At 41.8% G+C, this 21,668-nt stretch overlaps 2 protein-coding genes across 2 annotated transcripts in view; both read left to right on the top strand.

Moving 5' to 3' along the window:
• Positions 1-28: 28 nt before the first annotated feature.
• FNTA (farnesyltransferase, CAAX box, subunit alpha) lies at positions 29-9,279 on the top strand (the record flags this gene model as incomplete). The annotated part of the gene is made up of 9 exons (XM_083883947.1): positions 29-177; positions 864-949; positions 1,505-1,619; positions 2,466-2,570; positions 3,232-3,358; positions 3,698-3,846; positions 5,924-5,986; positions 6,494-6,665; positions 8,575-9,279. 9 exons carry the CDS (start codon positions 29-31, stop codon positions 8,704-8,706), a joined length of 1,098 nt encoding a protein of 365 aa, XP_083740073.1. The 3' UTR covers positions 8,707-9,279.
• An 11,920-nt stretch (positions 9,280-21,199) lies between these two features.
• Positions 21,200-21,668, top strand: part of KCMF1 (potassium channel modulatory factor 1) — a 45,769-nt gene continuing 45,300 nt past the window's right edge. Inside the window, exon 1 of the mRNA XM_083883863.1 lies at positions 21,200-21,551. Coding sequence (XP_083739989.1) covers positions 21,536-21,551 — 16 coding nt within the window. The 5' untranslated portion in view covers positions 21,200-21,535. The remainder of the gene's footprint in view (positions 21,552-21,668) is intronic.

The following is a 21,668-nucleotide window of genomic DNA, read 5'->3' on the forward strand; positions in this document are numbered from 1 at the left end:
GCGGGGCCCCGGAAGCGGCGGCGGAGCGATGGCGGCGGAGGGGAAGGTGGCGGCGGTGGCGGTGGAGCTGCAGCCGGAGGGGGACGCGGAGGGCGGCAGCAGCGAGCCGGAGGGCGGCTTCGGGCAGCTGCTGGAGGAGGAAGAGGACGGGGAAGATGCCGGCTACGTGCTGTACAGGTACGGCCGCAGCGGCGCGGTCCCGCGGGGACAGGCCGGACCCTCGCGTCTCGGCACGTCATGAGGGGGGGGTGCGGGCGCGGAGCTTCTGGGAGGGGCAGGGACACCTTTCACTAGCACCGGGTTGCTCAAGGCCTTGTCTAACATGGCCCTGAACGCTGCCAGAGTTGATGTATTCACAGCTTCTTTGAACAACCTGTTCCAGTGTCTCACCACCCTCACAGTCAGTATCTTCCCAATGTCTAACCTAAATTTCCCCTCTCTCAGTTTGTAGCCATTACGCCTTGTCCCACCATGGCAGCTTCTGGCGAAAAATTCCTCTCCAGCTTCCCTGTATGCCCCCTGTAGATACTGGAAGGCTGCTCTGAAGTCTCCACAAAGCCTTCTCTTCTCCAGGCTAGACAGCCTCAACTTTCTCAGTTTGTCTTTGTAAGGGTGGTCGAGTCCTCTTCTCAAGGTCGTTGCCCTGCTCTGTACTTGCTCCAATAATTACATGTCCTTCTTATATTGTGGATACCTTTATCTATTTATATGCTGGGTCTGTGTTACAGACAGTAATGTAGCTAAGATAGTAGGGACTGTTCAGAGCAAAGATGTGTTACTGGACACAGGTTTGCGCATGTCATGTTTGAGTAGCATTTTGTGCTTTTTAGAAGCATTGAAAACACAAAAACATGTATTTACAGGGACAGGAAGGAATGGGCAGATATTGAACCTGTTCCTCAAAATGATGGGCCAAATCCTGTTGTTCAGATCATCTACAGTGAAAAATGTGAGTCTTAAATATATTCTGCCCTTAATCATTGTTGAAACAAGACTTCATGTTTTGGATAACATTTTCTAGAGTGATATTGTAAAGAAATTAATTTAATTAATTGTGTTATGGTGCTTGTGTGTGGTGTTTTCACCAAGCATCTCTGAAGCTGAATCTTCACCTGAGATGTTAATAGCCAAGATTCTTCTTTAATCCTGTGGCTTAAGAGGTAATATAGCAGACAGTGTGATTCATGTCAAAAGACATTTCCAGCCCACAAGTGGAAGCAAAACATGAAGCTCTTGCAGCTGGTGAAGTAGTGTGATTAAGCAGCACAGACCTTTTATGATTGTTTTGGCTATTATTGTGATGGTGTGTTTCTAATATACTTGTGCAGCTTTTTGGTGTGCTAATATCATGCACAGGTCTCAGTTGAAAATGCTGTCAAGATCAATAGGTATCTGTCATTTTACAGAGGTGTATTTAGAGCACAGAAAATAGAAAGCAATTTGCAAGGGTTATTACCCTTACCCCCTATTCAGGCCATTGGCTAAAATGCTATTCTCTGTTTAGTCCGGGATGTCTATGATTATTTCCGAGCTGTTCTGCAGCGGGATGAGAGAAGCGAAAGAGCTTTCAAGTTAACAGCAGATGCCATCGAGTTAAATGCTGCAAACTACACCGTATGGTATGTAGTAATCTTGGAATTATTTCTGTTGTCATTCGACTGCCTTTAAGTCTTTAATGTTTTGTTAGTTGAATCAGTGCATGCATAGTTGAATTAACACAGAGAAGTAGTGTAGCTTTCCAGTGAGCTTCCAAAGAAAGCCTTTTTTTCAGTATTTCCCATGCCTCATTTTGATTCAGTGGTTTTCATTCATTTTGCTTTAAGGATATTATCAGTGAAGGTCAGAGTTGCCACAAAAAAGGACTTTTCTGTTTAAAATTAGATCACTTACCTGATAATGTGTCCATGGCAAAATGCTGAAGATACCTTCAGTTGACTTCAAGAAGAGGCATAAAAACATGATGGCAAATAATTTGTGTTTTTACTAAACTGTGCATTTTAAAAGATCTGTCAGGTTACTGTTCAGTTAGGTAATAAATAGTGGATTTCTGATATTCAGAGTAGGGCCTTTTAACTCACAAATGCTAGCAAGTACCTCTTGTACATCTTCATGCCACAAATTTCCATAAAATCAGTTTCAAAAACATTGTTTCAAGCACAGAAGTCTTAGTTTCTGTTACAGAAAACTATCGTGGGTACAGGTTAATTTGAGTATGATTGTTATAACCTTAGAGAATGAATGTACTGTTGCAACCAGCTATATTCTAGTTCTCTGCTGTTCCATAGTTGAATACCTTTTAACAGAACTAGATACGTGGTTGAGGATTTTGCATTAGTTTTAGGGTTTTGCACTGTTTTTAACTCAATGTCATTTACAAGAGCTGTGAACAAAGGTGATTCTATGTTCTTCTCTGTGAATTTTAGGAAAGTCCTTTTGCAGTGTTCAAATGCTTGACTTTTATACAGGCATTTCCGGAGAGTCCTCCTGCAGTCTTTGGGAAAGGATCTCCATGAGGAACTTAAGTACATTACAGCTATCATTGAAGATCAACCAAAGAACTACCAAGTCTGGTAAAATCATGCTTTCTTTTCTGTTCTTAATGTTTTCGCAGATAATACATATTTTGTAAATTGTCCAGTTATGATGGAAGAGTTAAATGGAGTTGCATCGTGTCAAAGTTTCTTTTGGATATTTGTTCTAAGCATACAGTTATGACATGCTAAGCAGGTCTTGTTTTCTTGTTAATTTCAATTTTTAGACTGCCAAAATAAATTTGACAGGTTAAAAAAAAAAAAAAAAAGGCTTGTGAAAAGGCAACCAAGAAGACAAATAGGAATTAGTATTTTTTCTTTTATTGTGTTTTGGAGTTTGCCTGCCTGTTGTTGGTTTTTTTTCCAAAATGAATGGGAGTAGGCAAAACACCAATATTGTTATTGCTATAAAACTTTACTCTGCTGAAGGCTTTGAGCATGAGTGTGGAAGTATGTTGTTTCAGGTGAACATTACTTGTCTAAAATGAGATGATTGTACATTGTGTATGTGTGGTTAGAAGTTTTTAGAATAAAAATATGCACCATGCATCTCTCAGAGCCAAGTGAAATGTTCTGGTATGCTTAATTTGAAGTATTTAATTAGTGGGTTTTTTCCCTAAGTGGTGAACCTGCTATAATCTGTTTTTATACAGACCACACACTCACAAAAAAAATTTAAACTTTGTTCCTCTCATCTTAGGCATCACAGGCGGGTGCTGGTTGAGTGGCTGCAGGATCCATCCCGAGAGCTTGAGTTCATAGCTGACATTCTTAACCAAGATGCCAAAAATTACCATGCCTGGCAACACAGACAGTGGGTTATTCAGGTATTGTATCCACAGAACTCTTGATTCTTTAAATAACCTGCATTTTAATTGTGTGGCAGAGGTTAGCTATAAATTTGCCTTTTAGGAAATTAATTTTAAAAATTGGGTCGTTGTCTACTTACTGTTGTGTGTGTGAATTTAATGATGAGCTAATACCATTGTGTACAGCTGAATAGTGTAGCATGTTCCTAGTTCACCATACTTACTATTCTTTGAACTTTCTGTTGATTTCTTTAAAAAAGGCTCTATCTGATGTTCAGGCAACTCAGGAACAAGAATGTGTTTTAAAAAAATAAAAACTTTTGATTGTGATATTCTCTATTCCTTCCCTTTCTGTAGGAGTTCAAACTGTGGGACAATGAATTGGACTACGTAGACCAGCTTTTGAGAGAAGATGTGAGAAACAACTCTGTTTGGAACCAACGGCACTTTGTAATTTTCAACACCACTGGCTATGATGACCCAGCAGTCCTAGACAGAGAAGTCCGGTTAGTAATGCTATTCACACTCACATTAAACAGTCTCCATTACATGAAAGCAAAGAAATACTTTGACAGTCTCAGTGGGCATTGTTTCCTGATTTTTATTCACTTCTGGGACTAACACATATGCTTAGTAGATCAAGTGTTAGACTGAAGCACACTCTGCTTACTCTGGGCAAGACAATATCATGAATCTGTTTTCCTGACCTGCTGTTTATTTGCAAACAAAACTTTGGGGTTTATGGTGAACTAGTTATAGTGGGACAAGCTGCAGAAAATCTGTGACACTGTTGTGCTGTTCATTAGTATTCTACTCCTAGAAAGTTTGGTAATAGAGGCAATCTTCAGCTCTGGTGCCTAGAGCACCTCCCTCCTCTTCCTTCTTCACTGACCTTAGTATCTACATCATTGTTCCTCACATATGTTTTCACTCTGCCCTTCTCTGGCCACAAATAAAACTGGGGAACCACCTTTGCTTTTTTCTCTTTAAAAGTGATACCATGGGCATTACCATCGTTTCTAATAGGCCCAGCCTTGGCCAGTGGCACGTCCATCTTTGGAGCCACCAGGGACTGGCTCTGATAGACATGGAAGAAGCTTCTGGCAGCTTTACACAGAAGCCACCCCTGTAGCCATCCTGTGCAACCAAAAAACAGGCCATGCAAACCCAAGACAGGTAACGTGGACATGGATTGTAGGAAGAGGAGTTGCCTTTTGTGAGGAATATGATGCAGCTGGAAAAAGAAAGCTTTCAGGAGTGTATGGTTGGCACAAAGAGAACTTACCTCTGTGACGTGGCTGATTTTCAGGAAAAGGAGTTTCCTGCTCACTGTTAATATGTTGCATGTTTGTAACTGAAGACAAACTGGGCTTCTAAGTCATATTTTACTACCCACGATGGTAAGAGAAGCTTCTTCATATAGTTTTCGCATCTCAAACTGCTGATTAGGGTTGATGGCTATGGGAAGATACTTGTCAAAAGTGAAGAAGCAATTAAAATACTGTGATTTTTTAATAGTTATTTTTCAGAAGAAAGACTGAATCTCTGAATAGATCCTTTGGTATATTATTCATGGAGGATCCCAGCCCTCATCATCTTCCATGGCTGTCTTTGCAACCTTCTAGAAGTTTTACTTCTCTTCCAGTTTATAACCTTCCTGTCGATCAGTGAATCTGAACCATTTCCATGACTTAGACTTGGATATCTTCAACTTTTTCTCTCCAGAGTTTAGGTTGGATATCCTCTCTTGATCTTCTCAAGATCATTGGGTACCGTGTTAAGAACCAGACTGGCTAAGATTGAGACTTTCCAGATGTCATTATAGGACTGCTTGTTGGTTTACAAACTCGGTCTTTGTCATAATGACTGCAGAATGTTAAGAGTTAGAATTGTGGGTATTTCTTTTAGTACTCCTGATATAACTTTTTATCAGTATCTGCAGCCTCTGAAAATCATCAGAATGCCTGTTTATGCTGGGAAAAGCCAGAAGATAAATCTGTTTTGTGTAGATGAAATGTGGCTTTGTGGCTGTATCGGAGTTGCCTTTTGTTGCTTTGCTTTTACAGCAGTTGCCTCACTGCTGCTTTCACAGAAATGCTGCAGAAGGCTGGGTGAGCTGAAAGCTCAAGCTCTGCTTTCCTGTGGGTTTGCTTGAGTGCAGTCTCATGAAAAAAGTTCTGCAAATAGGTACAGAACATACCACTTGCAGTCATATTAACAGAGCTCAGTTACTCTGGCAGTTTTCAGCCCCTTGCCCTTTCTGAGCATCAGGTTACGAGTTAGTCCTTTAGAATACTAGGAGAATATATTATGTTGTTTCTCAGTGTTTTTGCTAATAATTTTGAGAGCTGATTCATTATTGTATAAAGTCTAGCAAATTGAATGCTTAAATCTCAAAACATAATCTCTGCCTCTTTGGTGATTATATTGTGAGCCATTTTTCATCTACCCAGGTGAGATGATCTGCAAAAAGAGTAAAGTATAGGTTAGAGAGATGCATTTGGAAGCTTCTGAGCACATTCAAGTAATTTCTAACTGCATTGTTACTGGTTGCATTCATGACCTATTACCTTTTTCTTGCAGGTACACTCTTGAGATGATCACAGCAGTGCCACATAATGAGAGTGCTTGGAACTACTTAAAAGGGTAAGGTGTATTTCTCCATGAGGCAAAGAGAGTATCTGTGAAAGGTGTCTGATGCCTACTTCTTAATTGAAAAGAACTTGTTGCTTTTTGGTCTAGTATAGTGTGCTTAAATAGGCAGGCAGATACAGTCACAAGGTGTTATCGTATTTTAACCTAATTTCTCTATAACTTTTCACTAAGTTTCTGGCCCTGTAGTTCTTGTGGAAGGACTACAGGTACTTCTCATGCTTTAAAAAACTTGATCTGTAATGTTACTGTGTTAAAAAGCTTAGATAGGAAGTAAGAAACATGCATTCAGTCTAATTTCTGTTCAGTTGAACAAAAACTATACCAGCTTACTACAACATGAGGCTGTACTAGTGCTGCATGCTGCTTACTTTCTGACTTACTTGTGTTTGCAGACTGATTTCAAAACTAATCTCCAAGTAAAGGAATCATAACAAAAATGCGATCATTCACACCATATTTCTCATCATCATGTGTCAAGCTTATTAACCTCTCTTCTAGGATTCTACAGGATCGTGGTCTTTCTAAATACCCAAATCTGCTGGAGGAACTGTTGAATTTACAGCCCAGTCACAGTTCACCCTATCTGATTGCCTTTCTCGTGGATATATATGAAGATATGCTAGAAAACCAGTGTGATAACAAGGAAGAAACACTGAACAAGGCATTGGAGGTATGTTTTGGGAGCTTGATTTTTCTTCTCAGGGATACTGTCTATTTCTGTCTCATTTTATAGCTAGACAAAATGAGTTTGATTTTCATAAATAGAACAGATTACTTGTTAATCATGAGAGGTCTATGAAGAGTTTAACACAAAAGCCAGACAATCACAAGGTCTCAAAAATTCAAATGGAAATAATAACTTGCCTGTTATGAAATTACTCCTAAATTTTCTTCATCTGGTGCAGAGGGAAGAAAATGGGCAACTGAATACATGAATCAGTATGATTCCAACAGAAGCTGTTTTGTTTACATTACATGTCAGATATAGATTCTAAGTTTACTGTCCACATGGGCACACATCTCTGGGTTGGCTGAGCTGCTTCTCCATGAGGCAGGCACACATCCTTCAGGACATCCAGTTGGTCAAGCCTCCATCCTCACGTTGTGCTTCCCCTGTCTAGGGTTTACATTTTTTGCAGCCAGTTTCTCAGGCTCTCTGCCCCCATCTTTGATCCTGTTGTTTCCCAGTAACCTTGACAAATTCCTGAGAGCTCTAATAACAAAACTCGAGGTGGTTTGGTTAAGATTACTTACAAACAGTTTGGCTGGTGCATCAGAATGGCCTGTTATACAGATACATTGCTACAATCTGGTAGTGAACGAAGCTCTCTAATACTACCTGCAGAAGAAAGATGTTTGAACAATTGAGGAGTTTTCAGTGTTAACTTTGTAGCATTAGCACACTCCCTTCTCTGTAGGATAATGAAATTTTCACAAAATATCCATGCCCAAACAACCTCAGTTGAGCTCCTTTGGCCCTTCTTAGCTCTTTCGAAGAAAGTTGGCAGAATTAGCTTATGGCCAGCAGGCACTGGGGTATCAGTAAGAAATGTCAGGCACCACTTCCTAGAGAGCATAAATTACTTCTGGCAATGTTGTGTATCTCCCAGAGGTTCATACTTGGCTGCTCCTTGGTGCAGTTTGTAAGGTAGTTTTTACAAGAACACTTTCCATTCACTGTGGGACTGACTGGAACTTGATGTAATTACAGCTGCACTTTTTGTGGAGTCTTTGTGTTCCAACGTTGTTCTTTCTCAGCACTTTTCCATTGTTGTGTTCCAGGACCAGATTGTAAATAAGTTCAGTTGTACCTCCTAGACTCATGTCCACTTTATACTATTTCACTGATTTTGACTTCTCTATTTAGGCATCAAACTCTTAATTTCTTAACTTCATTTCACTGAGTAAGGCAATGTCATCTGCATAATGAAAAGGAATTTACTAAAACATTTGTAGAGTTCCTACTGTGTAAAATTTACACAGCTTGTCCTGTAAGTAGTTTTGACTTCTACTGTGCTGCTTACTCAGACCAAAATTAAAAAAAACCAAACATGTAGCAGTATCTGCACCAACTCTTAATGTAGCATAGAGAAGGTTCCTGACTTGCATGGAAAACCTTTTTGGGACAGTCTGCTGAGGAAAAAAAAAAAAAAATCTCCTGTCAGTCCGTCAAAAGTACTAAAGATTAAAGAGCAGGATGATCCTCCAGTGTTTGAAATTAAGTGATTTACTGCCTGTTGAATGACTAAAAGGTTCTCAGGAAGTGTACTGTGCTCTGCTACAGAATGCATAAGGCTGGCATGGATGATGAGTGGTAGGCATGGAAATGAGTCAAAGGGAATCTCCTACAAATGAAATGGGGCTGGAGAGATCTTTGTGCGATGTCAGATTGGTTGGCTACCAGCTGAGGTTGTCATCAGTTTGATGTCATTAAACAGTTACAAATCCCATGAATAAAACCAATGTTGCAGAGAAATGTATTCTAATACTGTCTGAAATATATGTTCTATGCATTTTATAGTTAAGGATTCTGTAAGCTTTTTGCTTTAACACTCCAGTCTCTCATTTTTCTTTCATAGTTGTGTGAAATTCTGGCTAAAGAAAAAGACACCATCCGGAAAGAGTACTGGAGATACATTGGAAGGTCCCTTAAGAGCAAGCACAGTTCAGGCACTGAACAGAGCAGCACATTGACGGATAAAGAGCAGTAACTGAAGATGGAAGAAAACAGTGTTAAGCTCTCAAGCTGTTCTAAAGTTGTACTAAGTAGGGTCATCAACAAGTTTAAAGTCTATTTGTTGGTATTGCAATGAAAGAGGGGTACAGACTGCTGTATAGTCCTGAGTTGTTCCTGCTACTGGTCATAGCTCTAGGTGCAGTCAAGAAATTTATTAAGGCTTAATTATTGAAATGTACCAAGTAAAAGTTTTAGTTCCTAACTAAAAATACATAAAGCTATACCTACTATATTGGCAGTGCTCAATTAACGGTTGGCCTTGATCTTAGGAGGTTTTTCCAATATAAGTTACTGTATGATTCTGTGAAGCACTAAAACCATTTCTCCTGTCCTGGCTTACCCACTTGTGGTTCCTAACACTGTCTCATCACATGCTGCAGTAGTGACTGCAGGTAACTTAGCTATAGGGGATATAAAGTAACCTGGTTAGTGCAAGTAGGCACTGGAGCTGTTGCCTTATGTGGGAGCAGCTGTGTGACACTGTCAGCCTATGCTGTTGTATGCAACTAACACCAAGTGTAATTTTGTAATAAAAATAGATAACTTAGAGCACTTGTCTGAATTTTATTAATGTGTTTATTTTGGTCCTTGTAAGTGCATAGTTTGTTCTTTTCAGATGCTAATAGAGATAAAATATCCCCTTGTGTAAGTATTGGATTCTGTTGCATTGAGATGTCTTTTGCACTGGAATATTCTTATCCCAGAAACTTTTAGTACATGTTATATATTCAGTGGAACCCTGAATTCTTACCTGCAAAGACAGGAAAAATGCTTAGAGGATCCTGGAGATGTGCATATCTGCACCAGAAAAATGCATCTACCCTATTCTCAGTAAAAGGCTTTTGTACTTTGTGTTCTTATGGAGTGCTTGTCTGATATGAAATATTTTATTGGAAACAATCATTGGAAATGAGAGAGGATACAAATGCTAGTGTTTATTTCATAATATGCAGTTTTCTGACACTAAATATTAAATTTCTGACACTGATTATTAAAAGGTGTTAACTGTGATTAAACAATAGTGGAGATTATTTTTTAACACTTGAAATTCTTTATTCAATGCACTCTTGAAATTCAAAATTCACAGGGAGTGGAATTGATATATGAAAGCTATGTAATTTTGTAGTGGTTTTAGTGTTTTTTTCAGCAGTAGAGAAAACCTTTTGTTCATGTAGTGACACATGAACAAAACAGGCATGGACTTCAAACTTTTGGAGATTGCTTAACCTGGGGCTGGGTGGTTCTTCTCTTCTCTTCTCTTCTCTTCTCTTCTCTTCTCTTCTCTTCTCTTCTCTTCTCTTCTCTTCTCTTCTCTTCTCTTCTCTTCTCTTCTCTTCTCTTCTCTTCTCTTCTCTTCTCTTCTCTTCTCTTCTCTTCTCTTCTCTTCTCTTCTCTTCTCTCTCCTTCCTTTCTGTCTTTCTGTCCTTCTTTCCACATGTTTGGGGTTTTTTACCACATTTGAAACTCCAGAACAAAGCAAAAAGAACAAAGCAAAACCTCTATGAGTTGTTCCTAATTGAAACTGTACTAAACATGGAGTACTGAACAGCCAGGGTATTCAAGATCTTCAAGACAAAGTAATGTATTTGCCACTATCAGTAAAGAAAGCTCAGAAAGAAGATACAGTCAAATGCAATCCTTAAACATCATGAATGAAGAGGGAACAAAATTTTCCCTCTGCATATGGTGTTAATACATTCCTGTATCTTTCACAAAATTCAGAAGATGCCTGGAATAAAGCAGAGTATTCTTTATAGACACTAGCAAAAATTTCAAGTCATCACAAGGTAAGATTGATGAAGAGTGTCCACAGACATAGTGCATTATGGGATGTGATCTCAGTCACTTGCGAACTGAGGGAAGAGCTTGGATTTATCCATGTAGACTTCCTAGTGGCAAGAATAGGTAGGATTCCTCTGACAAAACCTTTTTGGGCATATGGTCAGCCTATAGCCTTGTCATTCTTGAAAATGATGTCTAGAAGGAATGAGTAAGATTCTGACAGAGTTGGTAGGGTTTTGTACTGGTTATGGAAGCATAGCAGTACATGGAAAGATAATACCACTTCTGAGCTCCATTTACCAATAAATAATCGGATACATACTCTTAATGGAGAAAACAGCTTGTCTTATGTAGAACAAACATGTAACCAAACAAATCATGTAAATCTGAAGAAAAAAATGCTGGATCCTGGAGTTCTGCTTAAACAACAGGAACCAAAAAAAGACATTCTGTTGTAACAGAAGCATTCCTTCTTTCAAATGTTTATATTTACTGTCCTTTGAATTGCAATTAAGCTTTCAAATTCTCTTGCAAAGGCACCTCAGTTTTGTGTTGGTCAACCATACACAAAAATACTGAGCTGTCAGAGCTGGAAAAATGATGGCTGTCCAGCCAGGTTGCAAGTGCAGCTACCAAACCTTGAATTTTAATGTGTCCAAGACAAAATGTTTTTGGTGGAAGAAGGAGCTTGACAAAATGTATGACCTGTAGAGTCACATTAGGGGTGACTGACCTGTAGGCATTAGTATTGACTACCTTTGATCAGGGCAAACATCACAATTATTTGTCCCAATAGGTTCATCTGTACAAGAAAAATTACTGTTGGTTTTATTGATGTGTAATGATGTGACTCTTGTGTACAATTTTATTACTGAAGAGCTATGTGTAAATGGAAAACTACTGATACAACTCTCCCCTGTAAATCAGTGTAACTGGAACTTTCAGTGGAGTATGGAGCATTAGTAAAGTGTAAAATTATATCCTATGCTTGCTTTCATCAGAGGCTGATGTTCTTGCCTTGGTGTAGCTCTGTCTTTACTAAGCCATTATTGACTTCCACCTTTTTGTCTTTGCAACGTGGCTGACAAAACAGTGTGCAAGTCCTTCCTAATCTATTCAGTACAAAACCACCTCTGCTAGCACAAAGTGCTTCTATCAGATGCTATCTGATTGTGCTGAGCAGATTAGGAGTGTGCCATTCAGCTGGACCTTCCGGAGGGGCAATATTCTCCAGTAAGGAAGAAGGGAGATTTCTAATTTCTCCCTCCACATGGAACACTTTCATCGAAGTTCTAGCTGCCAATTCATGCAGTCCTGTGGTGATGAGTGACTTACAGAGAGATGGGACACCCGAAACTGAGGGTGCACACACTTACTTAGGTTTCTCTAAGTATGTGCCATGAGCTACTAGAAGCTTCACCAAATATAGCTAAAAACCCTATTTCAGGATGCCTTGATGCCTACATCATCTAAAGAAACCACTTGGGGCTAGGACTGTGCTCCACGAAGTGCATCACCATCACTGTCTTTGAAGAGGCACTGAAAATCGACATAAGATTTCAGCCTTGGGGGATTAGAATCGTTGCTGCATTCTGCTGCTGCTGCAGTTGCCCAGCCAAGGAAGTGAACACCAGCCACTGTGACACACACCCCCAAGCCCATCCGTGCTGTCGATGTGCAGGAAAAGCAGCGGCATCACCACCTCCTCCATGCAGCACCACTACTTTCACACCTGCTAATTAACACGGAAGAGCAGCTGCTTGGTAATTCAATACATAGCACCACACAAGCATCACGCGCAAGTATTCTGGGAGGGGCTAAATGGTCATCTTCATGTTGGTGTTAATTGGAGAGCAATTTCTCATTAACAGAAATTATGTCTTCTCTGACACTGGACACCTTGTACAGATTTGGTCTCTGTTTAGTCTTGATGTTCTAAAAATAACACCGTGATTAAACCCCTCTCCTCAGAATTGGGGTTTGTGGTCATTCACATATTTTGGAGACATGCCTCCAATCAGAGTGCTACAGTCATATGCCTTCACAAGCTGGAAAGTTTTGGTCTCCTAGATCCAGCCTTGTTACGATAAATTTCTCTCGTCCTCTGTAATGAAATGCTGGCCATTGCTAGTTGTTTCTGGGAATACAGATTGAAGGACAAGATGACCTACTCCTGCTTCTTGGAACTCAGGAGAGGACTTGGGCCAAATTGAGGAAGTCAAGCATGCTGTTGCAGATGTGAAGGTGGTTTTCTTGCTTTCTGGTAAGTAGGACTGAAAACTTTGCTAAAGAACGTCAAAGACAGACTTCTCTTTCTCATGCACTGGTTTGTCAAAACTGAGGCTTGTGGGTTGTCACCACAGTTTTAAGGAGTTTTAAGTGAATGAAGAGATGTCTTGTGTCACTTCAGCCAAGCAAGCTTGAGCACTCAGAGTGACTCAAGTGCAGCTACCTGCTCTGTGTGTCTGCCTTGAGCTCTCAGGACATGCTACCGTTACCCCCTCCCACAGGCATTATGCTAGCTCTGGTACCTCCATCCACACCTGAAACAGTTGGGTGACAGGTATGATGCTGCCATTGCAGTACCGCTCATGAGCAGTGATCTTGCGACTGCAGAAGACATCTTGCTGTATTTGGGCTGCTCATTCTTTTGGGTTTGGGTTGCTTTGGGTAGGTCTATTTGGTTATTTACTTCATTAGTTTTCTGATGTGCCCTGACTGTTGTCCAAGTCATCTCTCCAATAGATCCAAAACCAGCTGAGTAAGTGCTTGTGCTGCTACAGAGAAGCTTCTGAAGGAGGAAAAGGGAAAAAAAGGAACTATGTTTGTATTCTTGGTGTACATTCCCTCTGCTCCCTCTTCTGTCAAAGCCTGCTTACCAGGATAAGAAAGTGGCAGGTAGATAACCTTTTCTTTCCAGGTGCCTGCACACATCTGCCCCTGCTCTAGCTTGCAGAAACACAATGAATATGAGTTTTATTCTCAGAAAGGACAGTGAGAGCACACTATCCTTGTATACAGTAGCATATGGTGCTCACTGGCTTTGCTGGCTGACTCTTGCACTAACAGTTTCTCTGCTGCAAAATGAGTCCAAATGATTATTTGCAGGTACCTAGAGAGCAAGTGTGGAGGGTTCCTGAGCGCTGTTCCAGCACTCTGATACCAGCTGAGTGGACTGCCAATCATCTTGCTAATTTGTTTGAGGCCTAACCTGCAAAAATCCTGCATTGAGCTGAAGGCTGCAATAAAAGGGAGAGATTGTTGAGTATTTACATGGGCAACTGAAAACCAGAAACACCTGATTTTAGAAACACATTTTCAAATTATCAATTTCCAAATGATTCCTTAACTGAAAAATTTAAAACTTGTAAAGTGAGAATAGAAAAATGCTTGGCTTCTGACATTCAGAGGGAAAATATATAAGGATAGGCACCTAGGCAAGACCCAGCTTACTCCTAGAAGGCATGCCTGGATAAAACCCTAAAGCTGGATGAGACCTGTTTGTAATTTAGCAGTGCCTCAGACATAGCTAAGTTGCATTTGGAGCTCAATTTTTCTCTAGTTTCATTGCAGGAGGAAGGGGAAAATGAAGGATAACTGGGAAACAGCAAGCCAAAATCACTAGTCATGCATCACTAACAACAGCTAAGAATATTACAGCAAATTATTTCAGTATAGGTGCCTGCTGCAGAACCAGACAGAGCCACCTGGCACACACAGCAATTTTGTGCATTTCAAGTAAGAGCAGTCTTTGCCCTCCAAGTTAACTGTATTGACAGTCTCATTTCTTTTTTTAAGTGCTAATACACTGTCAGATGCATGCTTGTCTCTGCCATGCAGGCTGAAATTTCTAGGGAGAGAGGAAAAGAGAGCAATAAGGTATAACCCATTTTACTGCAGGATTGCTACTGAACAGCCAAGACAAGACCCATATAAACCTGGGTTTTATATCCCACAATGCCAGCTTTCAGCTGTCACTTTACAACAGCAGAAATTACATGTCCTCATATGTTTGAAAACTACTGATGTACACAGAGATGCCTCTCATTCCAACAAGTGCTAATAGTCTCTGACACTGTGGGAGTTTCAACCTGCTTTCTGTTCCTCAGCACTGTGCCTGAGAAGGAGAAAGAAGCAGTGTAAATGCTTCCCCAGGCATTGCCATGCTGCCCTTAACCTGGGTAGTCCTGGAGCTGATGAGGTCTGGCAGTGAGTTCTAGAGACCCCTTTGCTTGAAAAGGCTCTTATGGAAAAGGAGCCAGCCATAAAGGCCCCTTGCAACCTCAAGTCTGAGGCAAATTTTGGAGACTGGCATTGTATCACCTCATCACAGCATCTCACACATCCTGTGATTCCAGCAGGTGAGTTGAGAAGTCTAGGCATAAGGTACCAATCTTGAATTATACTGAAATAGGCGCGTACAGATTCAAAGATTAGCCACCAAGTTTTGCAAAGAGTAGCTTGTCTCTTGTATGTCAGTATCCAGTGCTTATAAAAACAGGCACAGAGCTGCACTCAAAAAGGTCAAATAGAATCACTCAATTATTTGAATTCCCTTTTAACAGGGGAATTCCTTATGAGTAACTGCAGGTGTTGATTTGAAAGAGAGAGGGGATAGGAAGAGAAGAAAAGGGCTGAAAAAATCTAGAGGGTAATGAAAATTTAGCTCATAGCCTGAACCAGTATTGCAGCATGACTCTGAGAAATTTGCACAAAAAACACATCTGGGCAGTAGAGGAGTTTTTATGGTGATAAGTAGATAATGTTTTAATTGCTTCCTCCTGTTTACAAGGAAAAGGCTTTTAAAGTACACAAGATACATCCCTGATATCTCCTCCTTGTGGGAACACTGCTTTGGACACTGTGTTTCTGATTCATTCACATGGACTGAAGTCAAAATAGTAACATTTGTGGTTATCTAGTAGAGGATTATTGTTTTATTCAGCACTAACCTCCAAGGTTAGTAAAGGAATGGCAAAAATAATTCCAAGAAAGGATAAATTCTTTTTTTCTTTGTCCTCTTCTAACAGAAAGCAGAGCTGGAATCTGGAGAACTTTAAAAGCTGTTTCTATTTCCTGGTGTGCTGTGACTTTAGGTCCTGTATGAACATTGTGTCTACTGGAACCATGCCATTACAAGGGTATATGGTCAGTTTGGAGTATTTTTGTCAGAGGACAGAATGATTTGATGAATTTTCAGTGTTTTGGCTCCAATTTTTCATAAAGGTTTGGTCAGAAAAGTCGAAGAAAAGGAGTCAGCTGGAGCACTTTAAACTTTGTATCAACATCTGGTATCTTAACCAACATCAAAAACTGACTGCGGATAAAATGAAAGTTCTCAGTAGTGAAGGTCACCCCCCCGATCTGGGGTAACCTCTGAAGGGAGACTCCAAAATGGAGGAGATAAACAAGGCAATTCCTCATTTTGCTGAATTCCAGATACACTTGCTGATAGAAAGAAAAGAGCAGCAGTATATTAGAATTCTGTGCAGTGCCTGCACACATATGTCTGGCTGTGTACAAGTACTCATCAGCTTAATCTCTTAATGCAACCCGTCTGACTCGCAAAAAAATTCTGGGATCATGCAAAATCTGTTACAGAGGACTTGGGAGTGGCCGTGATTTCAGGGTACGTGTACATGAATATGGGGATACATACCACTGACGCCATGATTTTTTGCCTTTTCTTTTATATACCTTTCATGTATCTTCAGTGATCTTAACACACATATTCGTAATTCCTTAAGTCAGATAACTTAATATAGTATTCTGCTGAGCCAGGAAATCAAACATCCTAGAGGCCTTGCAACTGAAGGCTGGAAAGCCCTTTGCTATCTTGAGAAATCAAGGTCCTCTCTAAAATACATCCTGTAAACTAGGATTAAGCCCATCCAGGGAGGAATTCTTCAGGATGTGAAGATATCATGCCATTCATTCAAGCCTCTCATTAGGGCATCTTTATTAGATATGCTAATTTGCAAAGTCAATAAAATTGTATATGTGATCTATCGGGAGTGTACATTTTGGCATGCTCCATCTTGGCAAAGTGCTGCACCATAAAAATCCTTATTAAATACTGATATAAAAGCCCTTAACCACGCCTGGCTCTCAATTTTAAGACCAAAAAAAAAAAAAAAAAAAAAAAAAAAAAGCATCACCACAGCTCAGGAAAGAAGACAAATGTGACATTTACTCCTGGATTGTATGCCTGAAAAAATGAAACAGTTTTTGCAACTGCTGGTTACTAGTAAAGTATGAACATAGCAGCACAGCATTTCCATTGCACATATCCTAGCGGTGTCCAGCACTCAAAATTAGTATTTCTATGTGAGGAAAAAAAATCTGCTAAAAATTTAGGTCCACTCTAGTCCAGTGAGATGCTTGTATTCCATTGCAAAAGCTCCAAATGGGACTCATTAAGCAAAGTTTTCTGACATTCCCGATTCCTACAGTTTCACTTGTGCAGTTCCTCAGTGCTTTGGACACTTCCAGGTGGATTGTGAGACACCATAAGGAGGGAGAACATGAAAAAATTCGGTTCATAAGAAGTATTTATGTAGAAATACCATTTCCTATCTAGAATCCAGCCATTGGAATCCCAAGGTCATTGTGTTTTCTGGTCCGTTATCATGGCAAACCAGGCATCCTTGGCACAAAAAGTAAAAGAGAACATAAGAAGAAGTAAAGTTATTTTGGGTCTTTCCTCATAAATTAGAAAGCAGCAAAACTGTCCTTCTCTGTTTGATTTTAAAAGCTTTATTTGGATATCATGCTGAACACAGCCAGTAAGGAATTCTGTATCATGTTGAACCACTACTGAGCAAAAAGAGGCAGAAAAACAGCAGAAAAAAAAGTGTAGTGGAAGGCCGTGACATGTACAGCATAAAAATTTAGTATTTGAGTATGTATGCATCACAGTTCCATACGTGTCTACTGATGAGCAAGCAACTGATACATGTGAGTTTTGTACCATTGTAGTGTTTTAGTTCCAAGTGGGAGCCTGAACCACCAAACCTGCAAGGTTCTACTGTGGCATGCCCAGCCTTGGTAATGACACGTTCAAGCAAAGTAAATCATTCCTCAAATGGATGAAGCGTGTTAGGAATAGCATAGAAATAAATTAAAAACACAGTCTTAGCTGGCTTTCAGTAGTTTACAAAAGAGTGAAAAATTCTGAGGACATTAATGGCAGTTGAGTGTCTCCTAACATAACAGTTTTAACATTCAAGGAGTTCTGCTCTAGTATGTCACTGTTAAATTCAAGTTCAGTAACCAGTGTTCAGTGGTCAAACTTCTCCAGGTCTGTTGCAGACAGCCTTTTTTACAGTGGCAGAGAAAGGAACTGCATGAGGCCACATAACCATCTCTTCTGCATTTCAGAGGATTTTATGACTTTCAGACACAGATTTTATCATATTATTACTATGTGTTGGGAAAATTAATCTATTTTTTCTGTTTATCACTGTGGCTTATCCAATGGCCTAATTAGCTGTGAGAACTGTGTCTCTAATCCCTTGTCTGGCTCTGACCTTGAATGACTTTGGGTAAGAAAATTTTTAGTTCTCAGCTTGCTTTTATCCATCAGGATGATACAATGTTGAAGTTTTTTCTCATGGCTTTAAAGGAAGAATCACCTATAAATTCTTCTGGTGTACAGGAGAGAAAGAATAAGAAACCCAATTATAGCAGGCTCCTCGGAGACAGAAAGATTCATCCGCACCAAAACTTTATAAACCTAACTAAAATCTTTCTTTCTCATTCTGCCTGTGGAATAACAGCATGTGGGTTTGAAAAACAATATTATTCAAAACCAGGACAGTATAGGTTATTAATTATCAAGATAATGTTAAGAAAATAATATTTTCTGCCAGTGACCATGACCTTGTAAAGGACATTCAAATTCTGTCATGTACCTCTTTGCACATAAAGCCAGAGTTGCCACATCCTAATCAGCGAGAGCCTGGTCATCTTACATTTACAATATTTACTGTATCTGCAGAGGAGACAAACAGCAAAATTCCCACTGAAGGATATAATGCAGGTGTTTTTCACATACTGCTGCATATGCAGGTATTTTCTATTGTAATTCCAAAAGTACTGAGGCTTTTATCTATACTGTGTGCTTCGGTATAGATACAGCCCTTAAGGTAAGAAAACAGGAAATAACTGTAACAGGATTATAGTTTTAATTTTGGACTTCACCTCTACAAAGATGGAGAAGACACGACAGAAGAGGCACCATGTGCACTCAAGGGATGTCCATCTGAGTAATGCTTAATAGAGAAAGTTTATTGAACTGTTTTTTAACTGAAGTGTGGAAAAACAAGATGATTAGATCAAGGACTTCCATGATAAAACACAGAATCTTCCAGGTCCCACTGAAATACCTGGCATGCAGTCTGTATTTTATCAGATGCATGGGGAGAAGTTCCTGTGGGAGCATGGGAAGGTCACTCTTGTGTAACAGGATAAAACCTAGCACAGCCAACACAGCACCGTAGTTTTCAGAGTGAAGAAAGTTATCTTCAGGAGGAGCCACAGTCACTCACGGAGATGAAATACCTGAAGCCAGTCAAGTTACTAGCTTGCAAGCTACCGTGCTCTTCTAGGGACTGATGGTGAGCAACTGGTGGTCTGTATTTTGCATCTAGGTGAAACAATTTCCATCTGCATTTAAAATTGTTGGTGACAAAATAAAGCAGTAAAACACATGCTACCCCCTGCTCCAGTCCGTGCACTGTTGCTGTGAAATGCTGGCAGCATAGGCACAGCTTTGTCACCAGAACTAGACTGGTGACAAACACTCTGAGACATGCTTTCATAGCTTGGTAGTGAGTATTACGATAGCTGCAAGGTGCTCTTCAGGTTCTTGTCATCTGTGGTGTACTTCTTGCAAGCTTTTTGCATAGTCATTGACTATCTGCCTGCTTTCACAAGCAGTGAAGTCATTGTGTCCCATCAAAATCGTCCTCAAAATGATCTCCATTTTCCCGAGCTTAGCCAATTCACAGGTATTTCTTGCCGCCACTGAAAATGCCCACATTTTTAGACTTTTAGATCCAGGTTATCTTCCCAGTAGGCACTGTTTATGAAACTGCACGTAGCTAAAGGAAAGCTGGAAATGAACCAGAAACCAAGAACATCTTTGTACCAGTAACAAAGGATGCACATGCCTATACAGTATCAAGCAGAGGCTGTATAATGCAATTGGCATGGGAGTGAGGTGGTGCCAGGAATGAGGTTAGCACTTCCTCCTTTCAACACCTTCTGGTTCACTCCTGTCTTTCTAGCACCTAGATACTTAAGCTGCTTTGGTGTGAACCCTCATGTCCTTTGAACCATACTGAGAAGGTATTTCACCCACATAAACATTTAAGATTTGTGGGGCTAAGGCAGACATATGGGAGCTGCGGTGTAAGGCAGTGGAGAAGATAGATGTGTTGGATTGGCAAAGGGTAAAGATTTAGGAATGCCATGAGCACAGTAGAGGGAAAACTTAGAGAAAATGAAAGCAGGTGGCAGAAGGTGAGAAAGATGGTGCTATTATCACGGACAGAATCTAGGGAAAGGCCAAGAAGTCATAGTAAGAAAGGCAGAAACAAAATGCATGATATAAGTGCCCTGTGCAACTGAACCATGGAAGGAACACAGCCATGTTGCAGGCCTTTCACTCATTTCATTATTGGCCTGCTTCCATGAAGTGGCAAGAAGCCAACGATGACAGGATGAAAAGTCCTCATGGTGTGGACAGACTGAGACACTTGCCTGGAGTACAGGGCCTTGAGGGGAAGCCATATGAGAAGTCGCTGAGGTCCCTCAGTCTATTCCATCTAGACGAGACTGAGAAACCTCATTGCAGCCTACAACAGCCTCTCCTCGTGAGGGGAAGAGGAGGGGCAGACACTGATCTCTTTATCTGTGATGACCAGCAACAAGAGCTGAAGGCACAGCATGTCAGGGGAGGTTTAGGCTGGAGATGAAAGAGGTTCTTCACCCAGAGGGTGATTGGGCACTGAACGGGCTGGCCAATGAAGGGGTCACAGAAACAAGCCCGAGAGAGTTCAAAAAGGACTGGAAAATGCTTGCACATGGTGTCAGGCAAATGGGGTTGTCATTCATGGGGTTGTCCTATGCAGGGCCAGGAGCCTGACTTGGCGATCCTTTTGAGTCCCTTCCAACTCAAGCTATTCTGTGATTCTGTGAGTGGGACAACACACGGCACCCCGTGGGCATCCTCTTTACAGACCTAGAGTTTAACTGAAGGACACTTCTGGCAGTCCCCTGCAGGCCTGAAGAAGGCGGAACGTGGTGGGGGGGGGGGGGGGGGGGGGGGGAACAAAAACAAAAACCAAGGAAAGACTCCAGTCCTGTTCCTGGAGTCGCAGCTCCCCAAATCTGGCAGAATGAATAACGCGACGAGTGACGGAACGCCGGCTGTTCTCTGCCGCTCTTTCTCCGCTCTTTTTACACAAAAAAGATGATTGATGCGTGTCCTTTGGGTCAGGCCGGTGCCGGATTCCGTTACCTCGGCCGCGTCCCTGCCTCGGGCGGAGCCCGCCCTGGCCCGGCAGCCCGCGCGGGAGGGCCGCCGCCCAGCCGGGGAGTTTCCTCTTCCTCCGGCGGCGCGGCCGGGGCGGGAGGAGGAAGGGGAAGGGGCAGGGGCCGGGGCCGGGAAGGCTCCAGCGCGGCCGCCGCCGTCGCTGGTGCGGCAGGGGCGGAGCGGCGCGGGAGGCGGCGCCAGCGGCCGGCGGGGCCCGGAGTCACCGTGTCACGGCGCCCGGGAAGCCGTTGCCGCCGGATCCGCCCCCCGTAGGGCGAGCGAGGAGGCAGGAGGAGGAGGAGGAGGTGGAGGAGGAGGGAGGCCGGCTCTTCGCCGCCTCTTGTGTTTTCGCCCCCTTCCCGGCCCAGCCCCGGCCCCTCTCCTCTCACACCGGGGCGGCGGCGGGGGGCGAGGCCGCAGCGGCGCCCGAGCTGCCCGCGGGAGCCCCGGGACGGGCCTGGGCCGCCTTCTCTGGACTAGGATGTCCCGACATGAAGGTGAGCGGCGCGGGGCGCCCAGGCCGCTCCCGGCGGCGGAGCCCGGCCCGGCGGCCTTGGGGGCCGATCATCATCATGGCGCCGCCGGGAGCGGGGCCCGGGGCCCGGCGGCGGAAG

The sequence above is a fragment of the Zosterops lateralis genome (assembly GCF_965231275.1).
Source record: "Zosterops lateralis genome assembly, chromosome: Z".
NCBI lineage: Eukaryota > Metazoa > Chordata > Aves > Passeriformes > Zosteropidae > Zosterops > Zosterops lateralis.